This window comes from Bombus huntii, chromosome 3 (genome assembly GCF_024542735.1).
Source record: "Bombus huntii isolate Logan2020A chromosome 3, iyBomHunt1.1, whole genome shotgun sequence".
NCBI classification, from domain to species: Eukaryota; Metazoa; Arthropoda; class Insecta; order Hymenoptera; family Apidae; genus Bombus; species Bombus huntii.
Genome location: NC_066240.1, coordinates 1,187,144 through 1,211,219, shown reverse-complemented (window position 1 = coordinate 1,211,219; position 24,076 = coordinate 1,187,144). Strand labels below are relative to the sequence as shown.

General features: G+C 44.2%; 2 protein-coding genes across 6 annotated transcripts in view; one reads left to right on the top strand and one right to left on the bottom strand.

Annotated features, from left to right (window-relative positions):
- Nucleotides 1-485: 485 nt before the first annotated feature.
- Nucleotides 486-24,076, top strand: part of LOC126864087 (transitional endoplasmic reticulum ATPase TER94) — a 63,640-nt gene continuing 40,049 nt past the window's right edge. The window contains exon 1 of the mRNA XM_050615020.1: nucleotides 486-489. The gene's annotated coding sequence lies outside the window, so the exon portion shown is untranslated. The remainder of the gene's footprint in view (nucleotides 490-24,076) is intronic.
- Nucleotides 22,531-24,076, bottom strand: part of LOC126864086 (dynein axonemal heavy chain 3) — a 29,189-nt gene continuing 27,643 nt past the window's right edge. For all 5 annotated transcript variants that reach the window (XM_050615013.1, XM_050615014.1, XM_050615016.1 and 2 more), the window contains 2 exons: nucleotides 23,120-23,888; nucleotides 22,531-22,932 (listed from right to left, as the gene is read on the bottom strand). In XM_050615013.1, coding sequence (XP_050470970.1) covers nucleotides 22,636-22,932; nucleotides 23,120-23,888 — 1,066 coding nt within the window. In that variant the 3' untranslated portion in view covers nucleotides 22,531-22,635. The remainder of the gene's footprint in view (nucleotides 22,933-23,119; nucleotides 23,889-24,076) is intronic.

Genomic DNA, 24,076 nt, shown 5'->3' with positions numbered 1-24,076 from the left:
GTGAAACCACTTTTCCATGGAGTCGAGACTTCGCTGGAGAGTGGATGAGGCTATTACCGGGTCTGCGTGGGAAGCTAATAGCGCTGTGTCGTCTGCAAATGTCGCTATTGTTATATCGTCTGATATAGGTAGGTCGGCAGTGTAGATGGAGTACAGTAGGGGACCGAGGACACTACCTTGGGGTATGCCGGCTTCTATTGGGAATGTTGCGGAAGTGGCGTCTAGGTATTTAACCATGAATTGTCTATTGGTTAGGTATGATTTTAGGATGGAGAAGTAGGGGTGGGGTAGGATCTTTTTAAGTTTGTATAGTAGCCCTTCATGCCATACTTTATCGAATGCCTGTTGGATGTCTAGGAAAACCGCTGAGCAATATTCTTTCTTTTCAAGTGTTTGGCTGATCGTATGAGTTAAGCGGTGGATTTGCTCTACTGTAGAATGATGTTTTCGGAAGCCGAATTGGTGATCTGGGAGTGTTTTCAAGTTCTCTAGGATTGGAAGGAGTCGGTTCGTGAGCATCTTCTCGAATAGTTTGGACAGGGTAGGTAAAAGACTGATTGGGCGATAGGAGCAGGTTTCGTGTATCGGTTTACCGGGTTTAGGGATGAGGGTAATCAATGAGATTTTCCAAGCCTTAGGATAGTGTTCCAGGCGAAGGATGGCATTAAAAATCGATGTGATGAGTGCTATCCCTTTTGTGGGAAGTTCCTTGATTGCTCTATTGCCTATTAGGTCGTGTCCTGCTGCTTTCTTGGGGTTTAGGCGACTGATTGTTTCTATAGTCTCAGCAGAGGAGAAGGGTTCGATAGGAGGGGACATTTGGAAGGGGGTGTGTAGGTATTCAGTAACGTCCGCGGCGGCTTGGGGGGAATGGGGTTTGAATACTTTTGTCAAGTGTTTTGCAAACAGGTCGGCTTTTTCGATAGGGCTTCGCGCCCATCCACCTTGCGGACGGCGGATAGGTGGGATTATTTGTGGGGGGCGTGTGAGTTTCCTGGAGGCCTTCCATAGTGAGTAGTTGGTGTCGGCTGTGGGCGATAAGCTGGCGAGGTATTTATGGAAGCAGTCGTTTTTATAGTTTGTTAAGGTTCTGGTTAGCTTTCTAGTTGCGTTGTTAAGTTTGCGTTTGTCCTCCGGTGTTCTGTGGGTCTGCCATACTCTTCTTAGTCTACGTTTTTCTGCTATTTTTTTTTAGTATGTATTGTGGATATTCTTGTTTGCTGTTAGTTGGCTTTGTCGGTGTGGAGAGGCGGATTGCGTTTATTATGCTCGTGTTTAAGTATTCCGTGGCTGCTTCGATATCTTCCTTTGTTTTTAGTGGGGTGAAGGCTGAGGTTGAGTGTGTAAAGACTTCTCTGAAGAGCTGCCAGTTGGTGTGTTGGTTGTGAATGGAGCCATTAGGTGTACTCTCGATGATTGTTGAACTGACTGTTGCTATCACGGGAGAATGATCAGAGGAGAGATCGGCCGAGGAGTTGATCTGGACGTGTCTTGATGGGATATTTTTAGTTATGAAGAAGTCGAGAAGGTCGGGTATTTTGTTGGTGTCAGTGGGCCAGTATGTGGGTTCGTATGTGGTGAGGTAGTTGAGGTTGTTGTTTATTATGCTGTTTAAGAGGTTTTTGCCTCTTGCTGTAACCAGTCTGCTGCCCCATTGGATGTGCTTGGCGTTATAGTCTCCTCCAACTATGAATCTGTTGCCCAGGGTGTCCAGGAAGTTATCAAAGTCTTCTTTGGCGATGGAGTGTCTGGGAGGGCAGTATACTGCTGAGGTGGTGATTGAGCCATGACAGTCTTCTATAGCTACGTTTGTTGCTTGGAGGTAGTCTTTCTGGAATGGTGGGAGTTCGTAGTGCTTAATACTTGCTTTGATTATTATTCCGGTGCCACCGTGGGCCTTTCCGCTGGGGTGTTGAGTATGGTAGAATTTGTAACCATTTATTTTCAGGTAGCTCTTGTCGGTGAAGTGGGTTTCCGATACGAGCATTACGTCGATTTGCTGGTGTTTTAAGAAGAGTTCTAGTTCACGTTTGTGTTGCGCTAGACCGTTGGCGTTCCAGAGAGCTATGCGCCTTGGTTTTATTTTGAGTCGGGGCGTGCTAATTTTTCCACGATGAGTGTTAGTAGCGATAGCAAGTGATTTATTTGCTCCGATTGTTTCTCTATTAGCTTTTCGAGCCTTGAGGAGTTGTCTGCGTTTGGTGGGTTGGGGACACTGTTTTGGGGAAGGTTCCTTTGGCTGTTCGGGTTATTTTGGATGCCTTGTAATGCTTGGGCATAGGAGGTTGAGGTGGAGATGAAATTGGTAGGACTGGGTGTTTGGTTGGTTGAGGGGGTTGGGGTAGTCGAGAATTTCGGCGGGCTGGTTGTTTGGTTGGATACCTCTTTTGCTCTGAGCTTAGGGTACCTGTTCGTGTATAGTGTTTTATATGCTGGGCAGCCTTTGTAGTTGGCAGGGTGGTCCCCTTGGCAGTGGATGCATTTCGCTGGGGTTTCCGGTGATTTGGCGCACTGGTCAGTGGAGTGAGAGCCTGCGCATTTAACGCAGCGGAAAGTATGGTTGCAGTATTTCTGCGTATGACCGTACCTTTGGCACCTTTTGCACTGCACTATTTCTTTTTTCACGAGCGGTGGCTCGATCTTTACTATCGCGTTCATTAGGCGACTGACGCTGTATATTTCCTTATTATTCGGTTTTTGTTTAATGTCTAGGAAGAATAAGGATAACGGATCTTTCGTGACTCTATGCCTTATGTTACTTACGTTGATGACTTCGTGGCCAAGTTTTGAGAGTTCGTATTTTAGTTCGTCTATGTCTGCTGAGTGGTGTATGTTTCGTAGGACCACCCGGAAAGGCCTTTCCTGTTTGAGTTGGTAGGTGTGGAAGTTGGCGTTCAGGGTCCTGAGTGTCTTGGTGAGTTTTCTGTAAGCTTCTGGGTTCGTCGGTAGTATTTTCACCTTGTTGTTGCTTATCTTAAGGTTATATTCCTCCTTGCTGATATCTCTCTCTAGGGACTTGGTCATTGTCTGTATGTCAATGACGTCGTCTACAAATATTGGTGGGGGAGGGGGGATTCTCTGTGAATGTTGGTTTGGTGGCGGTTCTACGATTTCCATGGCGTCGTTTGAGGATTCCAGTACGGCGAACCTGTTGTGTGTGTTTATTTGCGTTGCTAGTTCAATTTTCCTTTTTTTTGTAGTGTTAGCGTCGTTAGTGCGGAGAGTTCTGCTGCACTTCTGCCACGGGGGGGGGGGGGTAGCACGGGGTAGCTGCGAGTCTGCTCCGGAGAGCCTGGTCGCGGTTGCTGGGCCATCATCGAGCTAGTTAATTCGGAATGAACAACTAGTCGTGAGGCTGTGAGGCTAGTATTCGGGTTGGGGTTAGGTGCGTGGGATTTTCTTCTCCCTAGAGGGTAAGGGACACTTAGCTGCGTTCTCTTTCGACAGTTGGGCGACACGTGTTGTTTTCGAACTACGCTGGGCACTAGAGACACGTCTGCACGCTTCGGCACTCCACAGCGAACTGATTACAACTTTAACTTATTTCTTTCTTCATATTTTTCGTTTTCTTTCTTTTCTCTAAATTTTCTTCTCTATGGAGGAATTCTTTTAGAAAAATTTAATTACAGGTCATTATTATTAATGATCGTCAATTACACATAATAAAACGAATCAAACCAATATTCCTAATATATATGTCGAGTCAAGTTCCGAGTCTGGGCCCGAGTCGTCCTCGTGGCGGGAGCTTGGGACAGGTAAGGATACCTCACTGAAGCTATCCATGTTTTCTTTTACACTGAAGTTATTTTTATTGACACACACCAAATTGTTACAGAGTTGACACAAACTCACAATGACCACACACTCGCGACGCTAGTGACAATGGTCTTAGGTTCGATAACGATTCCGCGGACAATGGGACGGTAGTCGTACGCACTCGCAAAAATCTAAGTCGGATTCTGTGTTGATATTCACTGACCGTAAGGCGTTAATCTCTTTTTGTCGGCGAGGTCGCAAGAGAGAATGACTTTCCGTTCCGGTGACATCCCAGAGGAAAACTATGACGGGGTGTGTCTAAGGACACGAGATCATCGGATTCGTCGGGGATATCACACGTTCGGAAAGTAAGGGAAATTGACGTTGCTGCTAATTGGCCAATCTCCATATCGGTAGTTAGAAAAGGATGCTAGCCGCCCTTGAGGGAAGGTTGCTAGTGGGAGACGTCGTTCGTGGAAAAATAGGTCTCTCCTGTCTTCCTGTAACTGGGACAAAGACTGTGTATCTGTTGAGGGATTTTAGGTAACTAGATATTAGCGTTTATAACGGTCCTTGGGCTAGCCGATCACGTACTGCGGACACGCGTCGACATCTGGAAAACATCCTGCCCGGAGAATAGGATCTGTGTGTGGCGAGCTACGGGACAGAAACCGTTGGAATGTTTACTGCCACGTGCCGCTACAAATCTTTCTTTTAAGGAGAGCTATAGGGTTACTCAATGCCTTTGTTAGATGGAGAGTTCGTCCCGTTGACCGCGGCCACGTTCGGCGACTAATTGTCGCCTTATAACAGATCACCTAAGGCCTCGCGGGACAATGGGCAAGCAGAGAGTTCTGCCCTTTCTCTGTATTCTACGATGAAGGGTACCGGACCGTATTTCGTACGTGTTCGCGACGTCTTCCGCGAGCTGTTCGTTCTGTAATTTATTGACGATCTCAGAAATCTGTGGGTCGCGACGTTGTTCCGCTAGTAGCCAGTCGCCGGAGATTTCGGTCAGGTTAATTTCTTTCTCGACAATCTTGCTGGTCGCACGGTAATCTAAGTTTACGGAGTTCCGCGAGAAAAAGTCTACGTGGGCCATTTGTTTACCTTCCCGATACATAATGTCGAAGGTAAAAGTTTGCAGGTAAGCCCACCACCTGCAGACCCTGTCATTTAAATGTACCTTATTACTGGATTTTTTCAAAGGCGTTTACAACTGCTAAAGTTTCTAATTCGTACGAATGGTACCTAGATTCCGCAGGGCTCGTTCTTTTGCTGTAATACTCCACCAATCTATTTTTACCTTCAACCCTATGCATTAAAATGGCTCCATATCCTTCCGAGCTAGCGTCCGTATGTAGTTCTATGGGATAATTGGGATCAAATATCATTAGCACCGGCGCGTCAGTCAGGACGGAGATTACCTTTTGTCTTATTTGTTCGTGCCTATCTGTCCAAGTTATATTCTTGCTACTAAACGTAAGTGCATACAGGGGTTTCATTACATGTGGAAATCTAGGAATGAATTTTCGGAAGTACGAGGCCAAACCTATGAACTGCCTAAGCTGTGTGACGGTCGACGGTGCAGGTAAAGAACTCAGGGCTTGTATTTTACCCGGGTTTGGGCGGACTTCTCCATTATGAATTACATATCCCAAATAGAGTGTCGATGTCTTTAGAAAGGAACATTTCGAAAAGTTAAAGGAGAATCCGGCTTTTACGAGAGTATCTAACACGGTGTGCAATCTCTCTAGCGCTTGATCTATCGAGTCTGCAATAATTAACACGTCGTCCAGGTAAACAACAACGTACGAATAAGCAAGGTCGCCTAAGGCCTTGAGAATAGCCCTCTGAAAAACGGAGGGTGCGTTTTTCAATCCAAACGGCATCGTTACGTATTCGTATTGACCGTCGGGGGTGACGAACGCGGTATACTCTGTCGAGTTCGGGTGAATGGGAATTTGATGAAACCCGCTGGCCATGTCCAGGCTAATAAAGTATTTCGCGTTTTGTAATCTCGCGATCTGATCTGCAATGAGGGGTAAGGGATATCGATCCGCGACAGTGTTTTTATTTAGTGCTCGAAAATCTACGTATAATCTATCCGTGCCGTCCTTCTTTTTCACGAGTATCATGGGGCTCGCGAATGGCGAATTGCTAGATCTTACGATCTTTGCTTTAATTAATTCGCCTATCCTCTCACGTACTATCCTGCGCTCTTCCTCGCTAAACCTGTAAGGGCTTCTTTGCACGGTAACGTTAGGATCAATTAGTCGTATTTCTAACTGGCCCGTACTTACGCGAGTACGCGGGAAACCCGTAATGAATGATTCTTTGAAACCTTCGAGAATGGAAATCAATCGATCTTTATCGTTACCAATCACGTCGGTGTCGACCTCGTTAATATCGACCGCAACCTCCGCGACTTTACTACAAACGTTAACCACCTTGCTCTTGCAAATATCAACGCTGTTTCGTGTAATATTTACGTCAAAACCTTGGCTTAAAATTTCACGGCCAATCATGATATCGTATTTTAGGTTGCTGTCCGCAAGGACGTGAAAAGTTATCTCCAATGTAAAACCGTTAATACCTACGGTGGACAGAATCTGAGACGTACTTTTAATACAAGTGTTTCCTATTCCTCGCAGTGCTACTACGTGAGTCGTTCTTTTGCCGGACAATTTCGAGGCTGCGGACTCTTTAATTAGCGAACACTCGGCTCCAGAATCGAAATAAAATGGGAACGACTCACCCCGCTGACTTAATCTACCGGTGGGGGCTTCCACCACGCAGGCATCGACACGATGCTCTTCCTCGGGACGGCGTTTCCCTTCTCGCAGCAGCGGACAATGCGGCGCGATGTGTCCCGGCTTATGGCATTTGAAGTACGATGTTTTTGGCGATGCGGCCGGTCGGCTTTTCTCCAGGCGTCGGGGGTCCTTCTTCGATTCCAACCTCATCTTCTTGCGGCATTCAGATATCGTATGTCCATAAGCACCGCAGTGGCGGCACTTATCCCGGGGGGGGGGGGGGGGGTGACCTGCTTCGTTTATTTCCGGGGCTCGATGATGGCCTCCGTAGCGGAGATGTCCGCCTCTCCTCGTAGAGGAAAGGCTTCATTTCTTTTTGGAATTGTTTCACCGACTTGATATCACTCGTGAGTGCTAGTCGTCTAAAGCGTCTATCGCGCGAGCCCATTAGATAGAGAACGGTGGCGGTAGCTACTTCCTCCATTGTTGAATTTCGCCACTTCGAATACAGGAGGGAAATAAGACGGTTTCCGTACGCCCCTGATGATTCGTTCTCCCGCTGTAGTTCCTTGGATACCTTGATTAACGATGAGGCTGCTGTTTCTTGGCCACCGAATTGCGCGGTGAATTGTTCCTTAAAAGCTGGCCATGTGATCTCTTCGCCATCCATTATTTGCGTAAGCCAATACGCTGCCGGAACCTCCAGGGCGCGGTTCAACGCAGAATATAGCGCAGTGTTCTTCAGAGGGTGATCTCTCATAAGCAGGCTAACGGCTGCGCACTAGGCGGCTGGATCTGCGTTCTCGGCTTCGGGGTTAAAGCGCGGTAACGTTACCCTGGTTACCAAGTGTCCCTTCTTCTTCGTTAGCGATCGGATTAGCTCACGTACGATGCTCTTATGATCCCGCATCGACAACGTATGTTCGGATCCCACTTCTGATGTCGAGTCAAGTTCCGAGTCTGGGCCCGAGTCGTCCTCGTGGCGGGGGCTTGGGACAGGTAAGGATACCTCACTGAAGCTATTCATGTTTTCTTTTACACTGAAGTTATTTTTATTGACACACACGAAATTGTTACAGAGTTGACACAAACTCACAATGACCACACACTCGCGACGCTAGTGACAATGGTCTTAGGTTCGATAACGATTCCGCGGACAACGGGACGGTAGTCGTACGCACTCGCAAAGATCTAAGTCGGATTCTGTGTTGATATTCACTGACCGTAAGGCGTTAATCTCTTTTTGTCGGCGAGGTCGCAAGAGAGAATGACTTTCCGTTCCGGTGACATCCCAGAGGAAAACTATGACGGGGTGTGTCTAAGGACACGAGATCATCGGATTCGTCGGGGATATCACACGTTCGGAAAGTAAGGGAAATTGACGTTGCTGCTAATTGGCCAATCTCCATATCGGTAGTTAGAAAAGGATGCTAGCCGCCCTTGAGGGAAGGTTGCTAGTGGGAGACGTCGTTCGTGGAAAAATAGGTCTCTCCTGTCTTCCTGTAACTGGGACAAAGACTGTGTATCTGTTGAGGGATTTTAGGTAACTAGATATTAGCGTTTATAACGGTCCTTGGGCTAGCCGATCACGTACTGCGGACACGCGTCGACATCTGGAAAACATCCTGCCCGGAGAATAGGATCTGTGTGTGGCGAGCTACGGGACAGAAACCGTTGGAATGTTTACTGCCACGTGCCGCTACAAATCTTTCTTTTAAGGAGAGCTATAGGGTTACTCAATGCCTTTGTTAGATGGAGAGTTCGTCCCGTTGACCGCGGCCACGTTCGGCGACTAATTGTCGCCTTATAACAGATCACCTAAGGCCTCGCGGGACAATGGGCAAGCAGAGAGTTCTGCCCTTTCTCTGTATTCTACGATGAAGGGTACCGGACCGTATTTCGTACGTGTTCGCGACGTCTTCCGCGAGCTGTTCGTTCTGTAATTTATTGACGATCTCAGAAATCTGTGGGTCGCGACGTTGTTCCGCTAGTAGCCAGTCGCCGGAGATTTCGGTCAGGTTAATTTCTTTCTCGACAATCTTGCTGGTCGCACGGTAATCTAAGTTTACGGAGTTCCGCGAGAAAAAGTCTACGTGGGCCATTTGTTTACCTTCCCGATACATAATGTCGAAGGTAAAAGTTTGCAGGTAAGCCCACCACCTGCAGACCCTGTCATTTAAATGTACCTTATTACTGGATTTTTTCAAAGGCGTTTACAACTGCTAAAGTTTCTAATTCGTACGAATGGTACCTAGATTCCGCAGGGCTCGTTCTTTTGCTGTAATACTCCACCAATCTATTTTTACCTTCAACCCTATGCATTAAAATGGCTCCATATCCTTCCGAGCTAGCGTCCGTATGTAGTTCTATGGGATAATTGGGATCAAATATCATTAGCACCGGCGCGTCAGTCAGGACGGAGATTACCTTTTGTCTTATTTGTTCGTGCCTATCTGTCCAAGTTATATTCTTGCTACTAAACGTAAGTGCATACAGGGGTTTCATTACATGTGGAAATCTAGGAATGAATTTTCGGAAGTACGAGGCCAAACCTATGAACTGCCTAAGCTGTGTGACGGTCGACGGTGCAGGTAAAGAACTCAGGGCTTGTATTTTACCCGGGTTTGGGCGGACTTCTCCATTATGAATTACATATCCCAAATAGAGTGTCGATGTCTTTAGAAAGGAACATTTCGAAAAGTTAAAGGAGAATCCGGCTTTTACGAGAGTATCTAACACGGTGTGCAATCTCTCTAGCGCTTGATCTATCGAGTCTGCAATAATTAACACGTCGTCCAGGTAAACAACAACGTACGAATAAGCAAGGTCGCCTAAGGCCTTGAGAATAGCCCTCTGAAAAACGGAGGGTGCGTTTTTCAATCCAAACGGCATCGTTACGTATTCGTATTGACCGTCGGGGGTGACGAACGCGGTATACTCTGTCGAGTTCGGGTGAATGGGAATTTGATGAAACCCGCTGGCCATGTCCAGGCTAATAAAGTATTTCGCGTTTTGTAATCTCGCGATCTGATCTGCAATGAGGGGTAAGGGATATCGATCCGCGACAGTGTTTTTATTTAGTGCTCGAAAATCTACGTATAATCTATCCGTGCCGTCCTTCTTTTTCACGAGTATCATGGGGCTCGCGAATGGCGAATTGCTAGATCTTACGATCTTTGCTTTAATTAATTCGCCTATCCTCTCACGTACTATCCTGCGCTCTTCCTCGCTAAACCTGTAAGGGCTTCTTTGCACGGTAACGTTAGGATCAATTAGTCGTATTTCTAACTGGCCCGTACTTACGCGAGTACGCGGGAAACCCGTAATGAATGATTCTTTGAAACCTTCGAGAATGGAAATCAATCGATCTTTATCGTTACCAATCACGTCGGTGTCGACCTCGTTAATATCGACCGCAACCTCCGCGACTTTACTACAAACGTTAACCACCTTGCTCTTGCAAATATCAACGCTGTTTCGTGTAATATTTACGTCAAAACCTTGGCTTAAAATTTCACGGCCAATCATGATATCGTATTTTAGGTTGCTGTCCGCAAGGACGTGAAAAGTTATCTCCAATGTAAAACCGTTAATACCTACGGTGGACAGAATCTGAGACGTACTTTTAATACAAGTGTTTCCTATTCCTCGCAGTGCTACTACGTGAGTCGTTCTTTTGCCGGACAATTTCGAGGCTGCGGACTCTTTAATTAGCGAACACTCGGCTCCAGAATCGAAATAAAATGGGAACGACTCACCCCGCTGACTTAATCTACCGGTGGGGGCTTCCACCACGCAGGCATCGACACGATGCTCTTCCTCGGGACGGCGTTTCCCTTCTCGCAGCAGCGGACAATGCGGCGCGATGTGTCCCGGCTTATGGCATTTGAAGTACGATGTTTTTGGCGATGCGGCCGGTCGGCTTTTCTCCAGGCGTCGGGGGTCCTTCTTCGATTCCAACCTCATCTTCTTGCGGCATTCAGATATCGTATGTCCATAAGCACCGCAGTGGCGGCACTTATCCCGGGGGGGGGGGGGGGGGGTGACCTGCTTCGTTTATTTCCGGGGCTCGATGATGGCCTCCGTAGCGGAGATGTCCGCCTCTCCTCGTAGAGGAAAGGCTTCATTTCTTTTTGGAATTGTTTCACCGACTTGATATCACTCGTGAGTGCTAGTCGTCTAAAGCGTCTATCGCGCGAGCCCATTAGATAGAGAACGGTGGCGGTAGCTACTTCCTCCATTGTTGAATTTCGCCACTTCGAATACAGGAGGGAAATAAGACGGTTTCCGTACGCCCCTGATGATTCGTTCTCCCGCTGTAGTTCCTTGGATACCTTGATTAACGATGAGGCTGCTGTTTCTTGGCCACCGAATTGCGCGGTGAATTGTTCCTTAAAAGCTGGCCATGTGATCTCTTCGCCATCCATTATTTGCGTAAGCCAATACGCTGCCGGAACCTCCAGGGCGCGGTTCAACGCAGAATATAGCGCAGTGTTCTTCAGAGGGTGATCTCTCATAAGCAGGCTAACGGCTGCGCACTAGGCGGCTGGATCTGCGTTCTCGGCTTCGGGGTTAAAGCGCGGTAACGTTACCCTGGTTACCAAGTGTCCCTTCTTCTTCGTTAGCGATCGGATTAGCTCACGTACGATGCTCTTATGATCCCGCATCGACAACGTATGTTCGGATCCCACTTCTGATGTCGAGTCAAGTTCCGAGTCTGGGCCCGAGTCGTCCTCGTGGCGGGGGCTTGGGACAGGTAAGGATACCTCACTGAAGCTATTCATGTTTTCTTTTACACTGAAGTTATTTTTATTGACACACACGAAATTGTTACAGAGTTGACACAAACTCACAATGACCACACACTCGCGACGCTAGTGACAATGGTCTTAGGTTCGATAACGATTCCGCGGACAACGGGACGGTAGTCGTACGCACTCGCAAAGATCTAAGTCGGATTCTGTGTTGATATTCACTGACCGTAAGGCGTTAATCTCTTTTTGTCGGCGAGGTCGCAAGAGAGAATGACTTTCCGTTCCGGTGACATCCCAGAGGAAAACTATGACGGGGTGTGTCTAAGGACACGAGATCATCGGATTCGTCGGGGATATCACACGTTCGGAAAGTAAGGGAAATTGACGTTGCTGCTAATTGGCCAATCTCCATATCGGTAGTTAGAAAAGGATGCTAGCCGCCCTTGAGGGAAGGTTGCTAGTGGGAGACGTCGTTCGTGGAAAAATAGGTCTCTCCTGTCTTCCTGTAACTGGGACAAAGACTGTGTATCTGTTGAGGGATTTTAGGTAACTAGATATTAGCGTTTATAACGGTCCTTGGGCTAGCCGATCACGTACTGCGGACACGCGTCGACATCTGGAAAACATCCTGCCCGGAGAATAGGATCTGTGTGTGGCGAGCTACGGGACAGAAACCGTTGGAATGTTTACTGCCACGTGCCGCTACAAATCTTTCTTTTAAGGAGAGCTATAGGGTTACTCAATGCCTTTGTTAGATGGAGAGTTCGTCCCGTTGACCGCGGCCACGTTCGGCGACTAATTGTCGCCTTATAACAGATCACCTAAGGCCTCGCGGGACAATGGGCAAGCAGAGAGTTCTGCCCTTTCTCTGTATTCTACGATGAAGGGTACCGGACCGTATTTCGTACGTGTTCGCGACGTCTTCCGCGAGCTGTTCGTTCTGTAATTTATTGACGATCTCAGAAATCTGTGGGTCGCGACGTTGTTCCGCTAGTAGCCAGTCGCCGGAGATTTCGGTCAGGTTAATTTCTTTCTCGACAATCTTGCTGGTCGCACGGTAATCTAAGTTTACGGAGTTCCGCGAGAAAAAGTCTACGTGGGCCATTTGTTTACCTTCCCGATACATAATGTCGAAGGTAAAAGTTTGCAGGTAAGCCCACCACCTGCAGACCCTGTCATTTAAATGTACCTTATTACTGGATTTTTTCAAAGGCGTTTACAACTGCTAAAGTTTCTAATTCGTACGAATGGTACCTAGATTCCGCAGGGCTCGTTCTTTTGCTGTAATACTCCACCAATCTATTTTTACCTTCAACCCTATGCATTAAAATGGCTCCATATCCTTCCGAGCTAGCGTCCGTATGTAGTTCTATGGGATAATTGGGATCAAATATCATTAGCACCGGCGCGTCAGTCAGGACGGAGATTACCTTTTGTCTTATTTGTTCGTGCCTATCTGTCCAAGTTATATTCTTGCTACTAAACGTAAGTGCATACAGGGGTTTCATTACATGTGGAAATCTAGGAATGAATTTTCGGAAGTACGAGGCCAAACCTATGAACTGCCTAAGCTGTGTGACGGTCGACGGTGCAGGTAAAGAACTCAGGGCTTGTATTTTACCCGGGTTTGGGCGGACTTCTCCATTATGAATTACATATCCCAAATAGAGTGTCGATGTCTTTAGAAAGGAACATTTCGAAAAGTTAAAGGAGAATCCGGCTTTTACGAGAGTATCTAACACGGTGTGCAATCTCTCTAGCGCTTGATCTATCGAGTCTGCAATAATTAACACGTCGTCCAGGTAAACAACAACGTACGAATAAGCAAGGTCGCCTAAGGCCTTGAGAATAGCCCTCTGAAAAACGGAGGGTGCGTTTTTCAATCCAAACGGCATCGTTACGTATTCGTATTGACCGTCGGGGGTGACGAACGCGGTATACTCTGTCGAGTTCGGGTGAATGGGAATTTGATGAAACCCGCTGGCCATGTCCAGGCTAATAAAGTATTTCGCGTTTTGTAATCTCGCGATCTGATCTGCAATGAGGGGTAAGGGATATCGATCCGCGACAGTGTTTTTATTTAGTGCTCGAAAATCTACGTATAATCTATCCGTGCCGTCCTTCTTTTTCACGAGTATCATGGGGCTCGCGAATGGCGAATTGCTAGATCTTACGATCTTTGCTTTAATTAATTCGCCTATCCTCTCACGTACTATCCTGCGCTCTTCCTCGCTAAACCTGTAAGGGCTTCTTTGCACGGTAACGTTAGGATCAATTAGTCGTATTTCTAACTGGCCCGTACTTACGCGAGTACGCGGGAAACCCGTAATGAATGATTCTTTGAAACCTTCGAGAATGGAAATCAATCGATCTTTATCGTTACCAATCACGTCGGTGTCGACCTCGTTAATATCGACCGCAACCTCCGCGACTTTACTACAAACGTTAACCACCTTGCTCTTGCAAATATCAACGCTGTTTCGTGTAATATTTACGTCAAAACCTTGGCTTAAAATTTCACGGCCAATCATGATATCGTATTTTAGGTTGCTGTCCGCAAGGACGTGAAAAGTTATCTCCAATGTAAAACCGTTAATACCTACGGTGGACAGAATCTGAGACGTACTTTTAATACAAGTGTTTCCTATTCCTCGCAGTGCTACTACGTGAGTCGTTCTTTTGCCGGACAATTTCGAGGCTGCGGACTCTTTAATTAGCGAACACTCGGCTCCAGAATCGAAATAAAATGGGAACGACTCACCCCGCTGACTTAATCTACCGGTGGGGGCTTCCACCACGCAGGCATCGACACGATGCTCTTCCTCGGGACGGCGTTTCCCTTCTCGCAGCAGCGGACAATGCGGCGCGATGTGTCCCGGCTTATGGCATTTGAAGTACGATGTTTTTGGCGATGCGGCCGGTCGGCTTTTCTCCAGGCGTCGGGGGTCCTTCTTCGATTCCAACCTCATCTTCTTGCGGCATTCAGATATCGTATGTCCATAAGCACCGCAGTGGCGGCACTTATCCCGGGGGGGGGGGGGGGTGACCTGCTTCGTTTATTTCCGGGGCTCGATGATGGCCTCCGTAGCGGAGATGTCCGCCTCTCCTCGTAGAGGAAAGGCTTCATTTCTTTTTGGAATTGTTTCACCGACTTGATATCACTCGTGAGTGCTAGTCGTCTAAAGCGTCTATCGCGCGAGCCCATTAGATAGAGAACGGTGGCGGTAGCTACTTCCTCCATTGTTGAATTTCGCCACTTCGAATACAGGAGGGAAATAAGACGGTTTCCGTACGCCCCTGATGATTCGTTCTCCCGCTGTAGTTCCTTGGATACCTTGATTAACGATGAGGCTGCTGTTTCTTGGCCACCGAATTGCGCGGTGAATTGTTCCTTAAAAGCTGGCCATGTGATCTCTTCGCCATCCATTATTTGCGTAAGCCAATACGCTGCCGGAACCTCCAGGGCGCGGTTCAACGCAGAATATAGCGCAGTGTTCTTCAGAGGGTGATCTCTCATAAGCAGGCTAACGGCTGCGCACTAGGCGGCTGGATCTGCGTTCTCGGCTTCGGGGTTAAAGCGCGGTAACGTTACCCTGGTTACCAAGTGTCCCTTCTTCTTCGTTAGCGATCGGATTAGCTCACGTACGATGCTCTTATGATCCCGCATCGACAACGTATGTTCGGATCCCACTTCTGATGTCGAGTCAAGTTCCGAGTCTGGGCCCGAGTCGTCCTCGTGGCGGGGGCTTGGGACAGGTAAGGATACCTCACTGAAGCTATTCATGTTTTCTTTTACACTGAAGTTATTTTTATTGACACACACGAAATTGTTACAGAGTTGACACAAACTCACAATGACCACACACTCGCGACGCTAGTGACAATGGTCTTAGGTTCGATAACGATTCCGCGGACAACGGGACGGTAGTCGTACGCACTCGCAAAGATCTAAGTCGGATTCTGTGTTGATATTCACTGACCGTAAGGCGTTAATCTCTTTTTGTCGGCGAGGTCGCAAGAGAGAATGACTTTCCGTTCCGGTGACATCCCAGAGGAAAACTATGACGGGGTGTGTCTAAGGACACGAGATCATCGGATTCGTCGGGGATATCACACGTTCGGAAAGTAAGGGAAATTGACGTTGCTGCTAATTGGCCAATCTCCATATCGGTAGTTAGAAAAGGATGCTAGCCGCCCTTGAGGGAAGGTTGCTAGTGGGAGACGTCGTTCGTGGAAAAATAGGTCTCTCCTGTCTTCCTGTAACTGGGACAAAGACTGTGTATCTGTTGAGGGATTTTAGGTAACTAGATATTAGCGTTTATAACGGTCCTTGGGCTAGCCGATCACGTACTGCGGACACGCGTCGACATCTGGAAAACATCCTGCCCGGAGAATAGGATCTGTGTGTGGCGAGCTACGGGACAGAAACCGTTGGAATGTTTACTGCCACGTGCCGCTACAAATCTTTCTTTTAAGGAGAGCTATAGGGTTACTCAATGCCTTTGTTAGATGGAGAGTTCGTCCCGTTGACTGCGGCCACGTTCGGCGACTAATTGTCGCCTTGAGCCCAAGCTCATTGTCACAAGTCTCAAACAAATACAATTTGGTAGAGTGACGGCAAATTGTTTAATTACAACTGTAGATTTTAATTATAATGTTTTTATGGATTTACCCGAGGTTTCGGAGGGAAGGCATCGGTGTCCTCTTATCTCCGACATATATAAATTCCTTTAACTGGTTCTCTTCAATGTTCACGCAATCACTCCCATCAACATTATCACTGCCATCATTCTATAAATTTTTATCATTTAATTTGAGTGGTTACTATATTTTCAATTTTTATGCTTCACTAGATATTATTCGCTTTCAAATCCCTTTATAAAGAAATTCGTATATATGTAAAATTTCACAAAATCACTTGAATTACACCAAATTACTTCTGTTTTCTTTCTCCGATAGATAACAATAATAACAGTTGATGGTACCCCGCTGGGGGTAGCCACCCACATGATATATTAGCACACCGTTATAATATTTTACCAAATGTCCTACTGGACAAATTGTAAAATTGTAAAATAAATAAATAAAAAAAAAAATAACAGCTGTCCTCGCGGTATCACGCCAATTTCTATTTTCCAGTAATAAAGGTTTAGGAGCCATTCTTTCACAAGACGGACACCCTTGTTGCTTCGTTTCAAGAACATTAAACCCTCCTGACCGAAATTATACTATAACAGAAAAGGAATTGTTAGCTATCGTTTGGGCAGTTAAAAGATTTAGACAATATTTACTGGGCCGCAAATTCAAAATTCAAACAGACCATCAAGCTCTTAAATGGCTACACCAAGGACCCCTCTAGCCGATTGATTCGATGGAGATTAAAGTTAGAGGAGTACGAATATGAAATAGATTACGTAAAGGGAAAGGAAAACACAGCCGTTGACGCCCTATCCAGAGTACACGCGATAACACAAACCGACGTTTTATTAAAACAATTCAGAGACTGGGAAAAAGTCAAAAGAAATACCAAAATTATTGAAACTAACATCTAACAAGGACAACTTTTTCCAATTAACAAAAACATATTTGGGCCCATATGACCAAAACTGTATGGTTACAAATATCAAACATACTTAAAACAAGTAGAAAGATAGGAATAGGAGACAACAACTTAAACGCACAAGACAAAGCACACATAAAAAGACTTCTTTTATTTTTCAATGACCAACGCGACGACATAGAATTTGCTTACGAACCAATACAGAGTTTAAGTGAAGAAGGGATAGAACAAGTACCAAAAGAAAATCATGGCTTGATAGGACATCCCGGAATACAAAAGACATACGATAGAATCCGAGACAAATATAATATCCCATACCTAATGGACAGAATGAAAACTAGAATAGGAACTTGCGCGACGTGTCAAACATCAAAGACTACACGGATAAGAGGAAAGGAAGAACCACAAATAACTGACACTCCATTAGAACCTAACGACAAAATCGCTATGGATTTGATAGGTCCGTTGAAAAAGACTAAAATAGGAAACCAATACATTCTCTCTATACACGATGAACTAACCAAATATTTAATACTTGTACGCTTAAAAACACAACAGACCCAATCAATCTGGGATGCTTTACTGAATCATTACAATTATATATTCTCCGCGCCCAAACGTATATTAACCGACAGAGGACAAAGTCGTATTAGCGAACTAATGCAACGATACGAAGAAGCATATAGAATCAAACACATAAAACCACTTCATTCCACCCGCAATCCAACGGAAGCCTGGAACGAACACATGCTATAATATCCGACATGTTAAAAGCTATACACAACGACAATGAATCAGAATGGGATCAAAACCTAAATTTTGTGTGTCTAGCATATAACACTATGGTTCATGATGCCACTGGATATACCCCTTTCGAACTAACATTTAGACATAAGGCCAATCTCCTCTCTACCATATCCCTAAATCCCCAAAGAACATACGTTGATGAAGTTAGCTTCAGGAAACGAGAATGGAATGCCAAACTACTTAAAGCCAGAGAAACTCTAGTGAAAAGTAAACAAACATATCAAAGAGATCAAAGAAGAAAAATTATTAAACCTCAATCTATTTTTAAAGAAGGAGATTTAGTATTAGTTCATAACGATCATAAAGAACACAAGTTAGATACTGAATGGCTAGGGCCATACACCATTGAAAAAGTAAAAACCCCTTATTATGAAATAATAGTAAATGACTCGATTAGTAAAATATATGGTAATCGTATTAAACCTTACTTTCCAGGACGATATTCACCTTCTTCATAGTTAGCTAAGCTAAACGTTGTACCTCTTAACGATACTTCTATATATCAAGAAAAATTAGCTCGTGCATACTTATATAGCGAATCTGTAAACTTAATTATAGGTTTAGACATTAAGGATATGTGGCGGCACGTGTCACGGAACTTTCCAACGGTTTCGTGATACAATGCGCTACGCCGTCAAAGCGCAACACCGACGTGCCCGATGTGTCATCGATATCCTCACGCTTCTTCCGCCGAATTCTCGGAAGAGCGCACACGCGCCAGCCGCTGTGGCACATCTAATGAACGCACGTTAGTGGGGATATCGATGGGCAACGAAGGGAAGAATCCGTTCGATCTGGAACCAGAACATTCTACGCGAATGGTGAAGAGAAAGGAGTCAATTATTTCTGAGAGTTCGGTCAATCGTCGCTGTTGTTAATCGTCGTCAAGCGTCAACCGTAATTAATCGTTAATTGTTATTCAACCGTTGTTAATTGTTAATTGTTATTCAATCGTTGTTAATCATTCATTGTTATTGAGTGATAGAATCTAATAAACGTATTGGTTGTTGAACATATTTGAGTGTACCTTCAGTAGCTATTACAACCTATCCACCTCAGATATATATGCAGAACTAAACGAAATTAAGAGATTTAGACTAATGTTAACAGAGCATTGTAAAAGTGAATGCCCGTATTTCAATGAAATGATTATACTTCGCGCTCGCGAAAGAAATTTAGACAATTTAGTAATGCATATTAAACTTATGACGCACACTCGTTACCAAAAAGGGTTATTGAATTTTGTTGGATCCATTTCTAGAAGTCTATCTGGAACTCTGGATGACGATGATTCAGAATTAATAAATAAAACTATAGATAAACTTTTTAATGAAAACAATAAATTAAGAACCAATATAACTTACAAAACAAATCTCAAAACTATAGCTTTACCCTTAAATGACAGTCTAGAAGAAATCCTAACAAAAATTGAAAACGCTCCAAAAATCATTAATAATGTACAATCGTATAGAATGCACCTCAATCAAATTTCCAACAAAGTAAACTCTCTTAATTATGATGTTGATTATGATGTTTTAGTCACTTTGGAGGGGTTATCGTCGGATGTATATCAGAGGCGGCTATTCAGTTACTGTTTAGTTATTATTTCGATAGCTATGGCATGCAGGATGTTTGGGCTACTTGATCACTGCTTCTGAGCGGGTGGCCCTCCTTGAGCGTGTGACACTCACGTTGACCCGAAGTCATCCTTATAGCCGATATGGAAGCGTCAACTGTTGCTTCGGCCCTCCTTCCTTCTTGGATAGCTCGTTTTGACGTGCCCTTAAGAATAACATTCGATCAAGGACGCCAATTCAAGTCCAAACTATTTGAAGAATTATGCCGGTTGCTCGACATCAAGCATTTGCGCACGACAGCCTATCATCCTGCGTCCAACGGAGTGGTGGTAGAGCGCTTACATCGCCAGTTAAAAGTAGCAATCAAATGCCACGATACGAGTAATTGGGTAGAAATTTTGCCAATTGTTTTATTGGAGATACGAACCACCATTAAGGAAGACCTGGAAGCAACGGCTGTCGAAATGGTTTATGGTATCGGAATACGGTTGTCAGCGGAATTCTCTTTGCCAGTGGGGCAACAGACAAACTCGGAATACGCGAACCAGTTAAAAGAGCGAATCGAAAAAATCAGGCCACATCCTATCGCACGACACGACACTGTCACGACCGGCATACTTCAAATCCGACGGACTGACGATAGAGATAAAGATGTGGCGGCACTCGGCGACAATGTATATCGCTGAAGTGCCTAATGAACCATCAACATCCCAACAGTCCTTCCACCGAAGGTTCTAGAAGAAAGAGCACGTGGCAACGATCGCGGACGCCTAGCAAATGTATGGACGGTGGGGATGTTGAGGGATGACAAAAGAAAGTAATCAGATCCGATCGAAAGTAAAATCATAAGAGTCAGTCTTAGAAAGTCACCCCTAGAGTTCGGAAGTAGATTGTAAAGAGTATTGATGTTAGAAAAAAAATTAAGTTTTCTTTTTTTATTTTTCACTTCAAATTTCTTTTTTATTTTGTTATTTTACGTGACAATAGCGCCGAAACCCGCAACGCGTTAATCCAGTCTGAAACCAAAACAATCGAAACGAAGGACGGGCAATTACGAGCGATGAAAATTCGAGAAACAGTTACGTTACGCACGCGGACAGGAAAGTCCGTTTTCTTGAGCGATTCCAAGCAAGTTATAGATAAGTCAATAGGTTAAAGTGCGTAGCTGTAAATAGAATAAGCTTAGCACGTAAGATCTACCTGCGCGGTACAACGGATGCGAAGGCCATGAGCTCCTCGGGATTCGGTCTCTGCCCGTCGTTCTCTGGTTATCCTTCTTATCGCCTCGGCGGGTGTCTCTTGCTCACCAAAGCGCGCAAGGAATAGTTCCTTAAACGTTGGCCAGGCAAGCGTTCCGCTGCACACTACTTGTGGAAGCCAGTGCGGCGCAGAACCGCTTAGGGCCACATTTAGAGCAGACAATAACGCATTGTCTTGTAACGGGTGGTCCCGTATCAGCAGATCGGTAGCTGCGCACCACGCGGCTGGATCGGCGCCCGCGACTTCGGGGTTAAAACGTGGTAACGCGACATTTGTAGGTTCCGTACTTGGATTTTGCTCTCTCAGCTGAGTCAACTGGCTCACGATGGCTGTGAGCCATTCCACCACTATTACCAGCTCTCCTGATCCCACTTCTGATGTCGGAGAAGGGTCACAAGCAGGGTTGTGGGCGTTTGGTAGATCTTCCTTGGAATTGGCCATCGTTGCGGTGTCACACGGGTACGGTCTACTCACACGAGAATGAACACTACCGACTCGACAATCAACAGCAGTGGTGGAGCACTTGCAATGCTAATGACGTTGATCTTAGGTCCGGTAACGAATCCACGGTCAACGGGATGAGAGATATACTTGCACTAACTCAAACGTGTACTACTCACGGATCGTACGGCGCTAGTCCCTTCATCGATGAAATCTCCAGAAAGAATGAATTTTCGTCCCAATGATGCCACAGAGGAAAACTATGATGGGGTGTGTCTACGGACACGAGGTCATCGGATTCGTCGAGTATAGCCCTCGTTCCGAGAGTAAGGGAGATTGACGTCGCTGTCAATTGGTCAATTTGGGACAAAGGTTGCCTGTCCGTTTGGAAAATCTTAATTACCAAAAAAACCTAGGTTTTATAGCGGGTCCTCCGGCTAACTGGACTTGTGCTGTGCGAGGGCACTCAACATCTGGTATTCATCGTCCGAAGGAACCGTTGGAATGTTTTACTGTCAAGTATCTCTATGGGTATTTCTTTTAATGAGGGTCATACTATAACTCCGCACCTTTGTTAGGCGAAGCGCCCGTCCCGTTGATCGCGGCTACGTTCGGCGACGGATGGTCGCCTTGAGCCCAAGTTTATTATCGCAAATCGCAAACAAGTATGATTGGGTAGAATGACGACAGATTGTTTAATTATAACTGTAAACTTTAATTACAAGTTTATGGGTTTTTCCGAGATTCCAGAGGGAAGGCTCCGGTGTCCTTTCATCTCCGACATATATAAAATCGTCAACGCGGACAAATGTAACTGACTATTCTACGCGTTTTCCTCGAAGGAGGTTCCGGAATTCTCTTACAAAGAACGTTGCAGTATCCGTCGCAGGTCGTACCATTCTACTGCTTTGAATTTTGCTACGACGGTAGCAAGAAAACGAGCGAAGGAAACAATAACACATTACTCCTCACAATAGCTGATCACTGTATTTGGTCGGAGTTAATTTCCAAGAACATTTAAAGAAGACCAATAGTTGTATCAACCATCAGTCCATTGACCTAATCTAGCCTAATTTAGTTAAAACTGCTTGCACGAGGTTAATTCGGCGTATGAGATACCGCTGACGACCGACACTTATTCAATGACGAACAAATCACAGTACACAAGTGTAAAAAATAGAAATTAATTTAAATGTTGTAATGTTCGATATTAGTTTGATCGTAAGAATCACAAAACCCCAATTAAAATAATCTTATGAAAATAAAGTAAAAAATATAGAAGCCTTGTTTCTTTTATTCCTATTTATGGAAAATTTCTCTTTTTTTCTTATTTATCCATCATTGTGTCATTGCCAGATTATAAATAGATTAACAGGTAGAATAGATAAACAGATTAAATAACAAGAATAAATAATACCGGATATCCATTTTAAATAATAGGATTTAAACAAAATTATTAATTATTATTAATTATTAGTAACGGGAATTTACGCCTCCCATTGACGCACTTCCTCGCGACCGCGTCTCCCCGCGATTGATCGAAAATACAGAATTATTAATTCAAATTTTCAAAAACTAATTCTTTAAGATGTGACTTTTGAATAGAATTGTATCTTTTGTAAAATCTTTATTAAAAATTTTCATATACATGGTTCTTAAATGTAATATTATTTTGACATCTACATATAAGATTGATATAGAGAATGATATATTTTTTTAATAATTTAATCATCAAGTTGACACAAGCAAGCTACTCCTCTTTTAATCCAGTGAGACTCGTCAACGTGTGTTGGTAATAAAATATATAATACAAAGTTGGAAGAATGACCAGTAGTAGCCAAAACGCCACGTCTTTCGCTTGTTTTGTATACAGGGCAATGATATACGTATTCAATAATAAATTCAGCTTTTATACCGGGTTTCAACCACATTACAGGAAGGAGATCAAACATTATCTTTGGTTCAGATTCATCAATTTCTTGTAACTGCCTATTCCATCTTGCTCCTTCTAAATATAGACCCTAAAAATTCAAATAAATTTTCTTAGAACAATTGTTTATTTATATATTATTATTATTATAATTATTATTATTATTATATGCCAATTTTATCAATATGTTCTATCAACATAAAGAAATGTTATACAAAGATTATTAAATTTTTATTACTCTATTTCTGAGTGATATAATACTTAGCCAAAAGTCTTACCCTTATGTAAACTCCATAAGATGGTGCTGTTTTTACATCAGTTTCAAACTGAGTTACTTCAAATTGAAAATCTAATCTGTCGATTGGAATTTTATTTTTACGGGCATAATTTTGCAAGACTCCCGTAAGAAAAGATTGAGTAAAAAAGAAGCCAGATATCCAAAACACAGTTGGTGCATCATGATCTATCCAGTCTTGGAAAAATGCTAATCTGTCTAATAAGTCATTAATATAACTTGCGAGTGATTTTAGCGAAGGATAAGATCTTTTACTCCAGGTAATTGGCACTGTACCAATACTCATACTGAGAAAAACTTCTTCCAACTCAGATGACATTAGAACCAGTCCTTTAATGGCTTTTTGTACATCTACTAAAGTAGTTTTAATCGTATCAACGAGGTTATTAAATTTAATGAGTTCTTGACGGAGAACCGTATTCATACTATTTATATAGAGCACTGGATATTTTTTAGAAATTTCTAAAATATCAAATCGCGACGTTAATTTTGATAAAATGTCATCGCATAGACCGTAAACCACATCGTCGATATCTCTCTCAACTCCCACGCTAGTAATATGTGGTTGAGTTAATAGAGTCCCTTTAAGTAGCTGCAATGATTCCTGATTATCTTTTGTTATATCTGCATTTTCGTGTAAACCAAATACTTCTGGGTGTTGGATAATTGGCAGATTACGAATATATTCTAGACAGCCGTGATAATCTGTATTTTCTGGTAGACGATATATACAACTTGGTGTAAAGCAATACCTGTATTAAAAATATATAAGTACACAAGTTTATACAAATATCTATCACGGTATATATAAAGATTTTAATTGCTCTCAAAAAATTGAATTCAAAAGTGTCGATTGTTCTCATTTCATATATGTATCTATAGTAAAGGAAAATTGGGAAAAGGAAAAGTAAAGGAACACCGGATTTACAAAATTTAACAA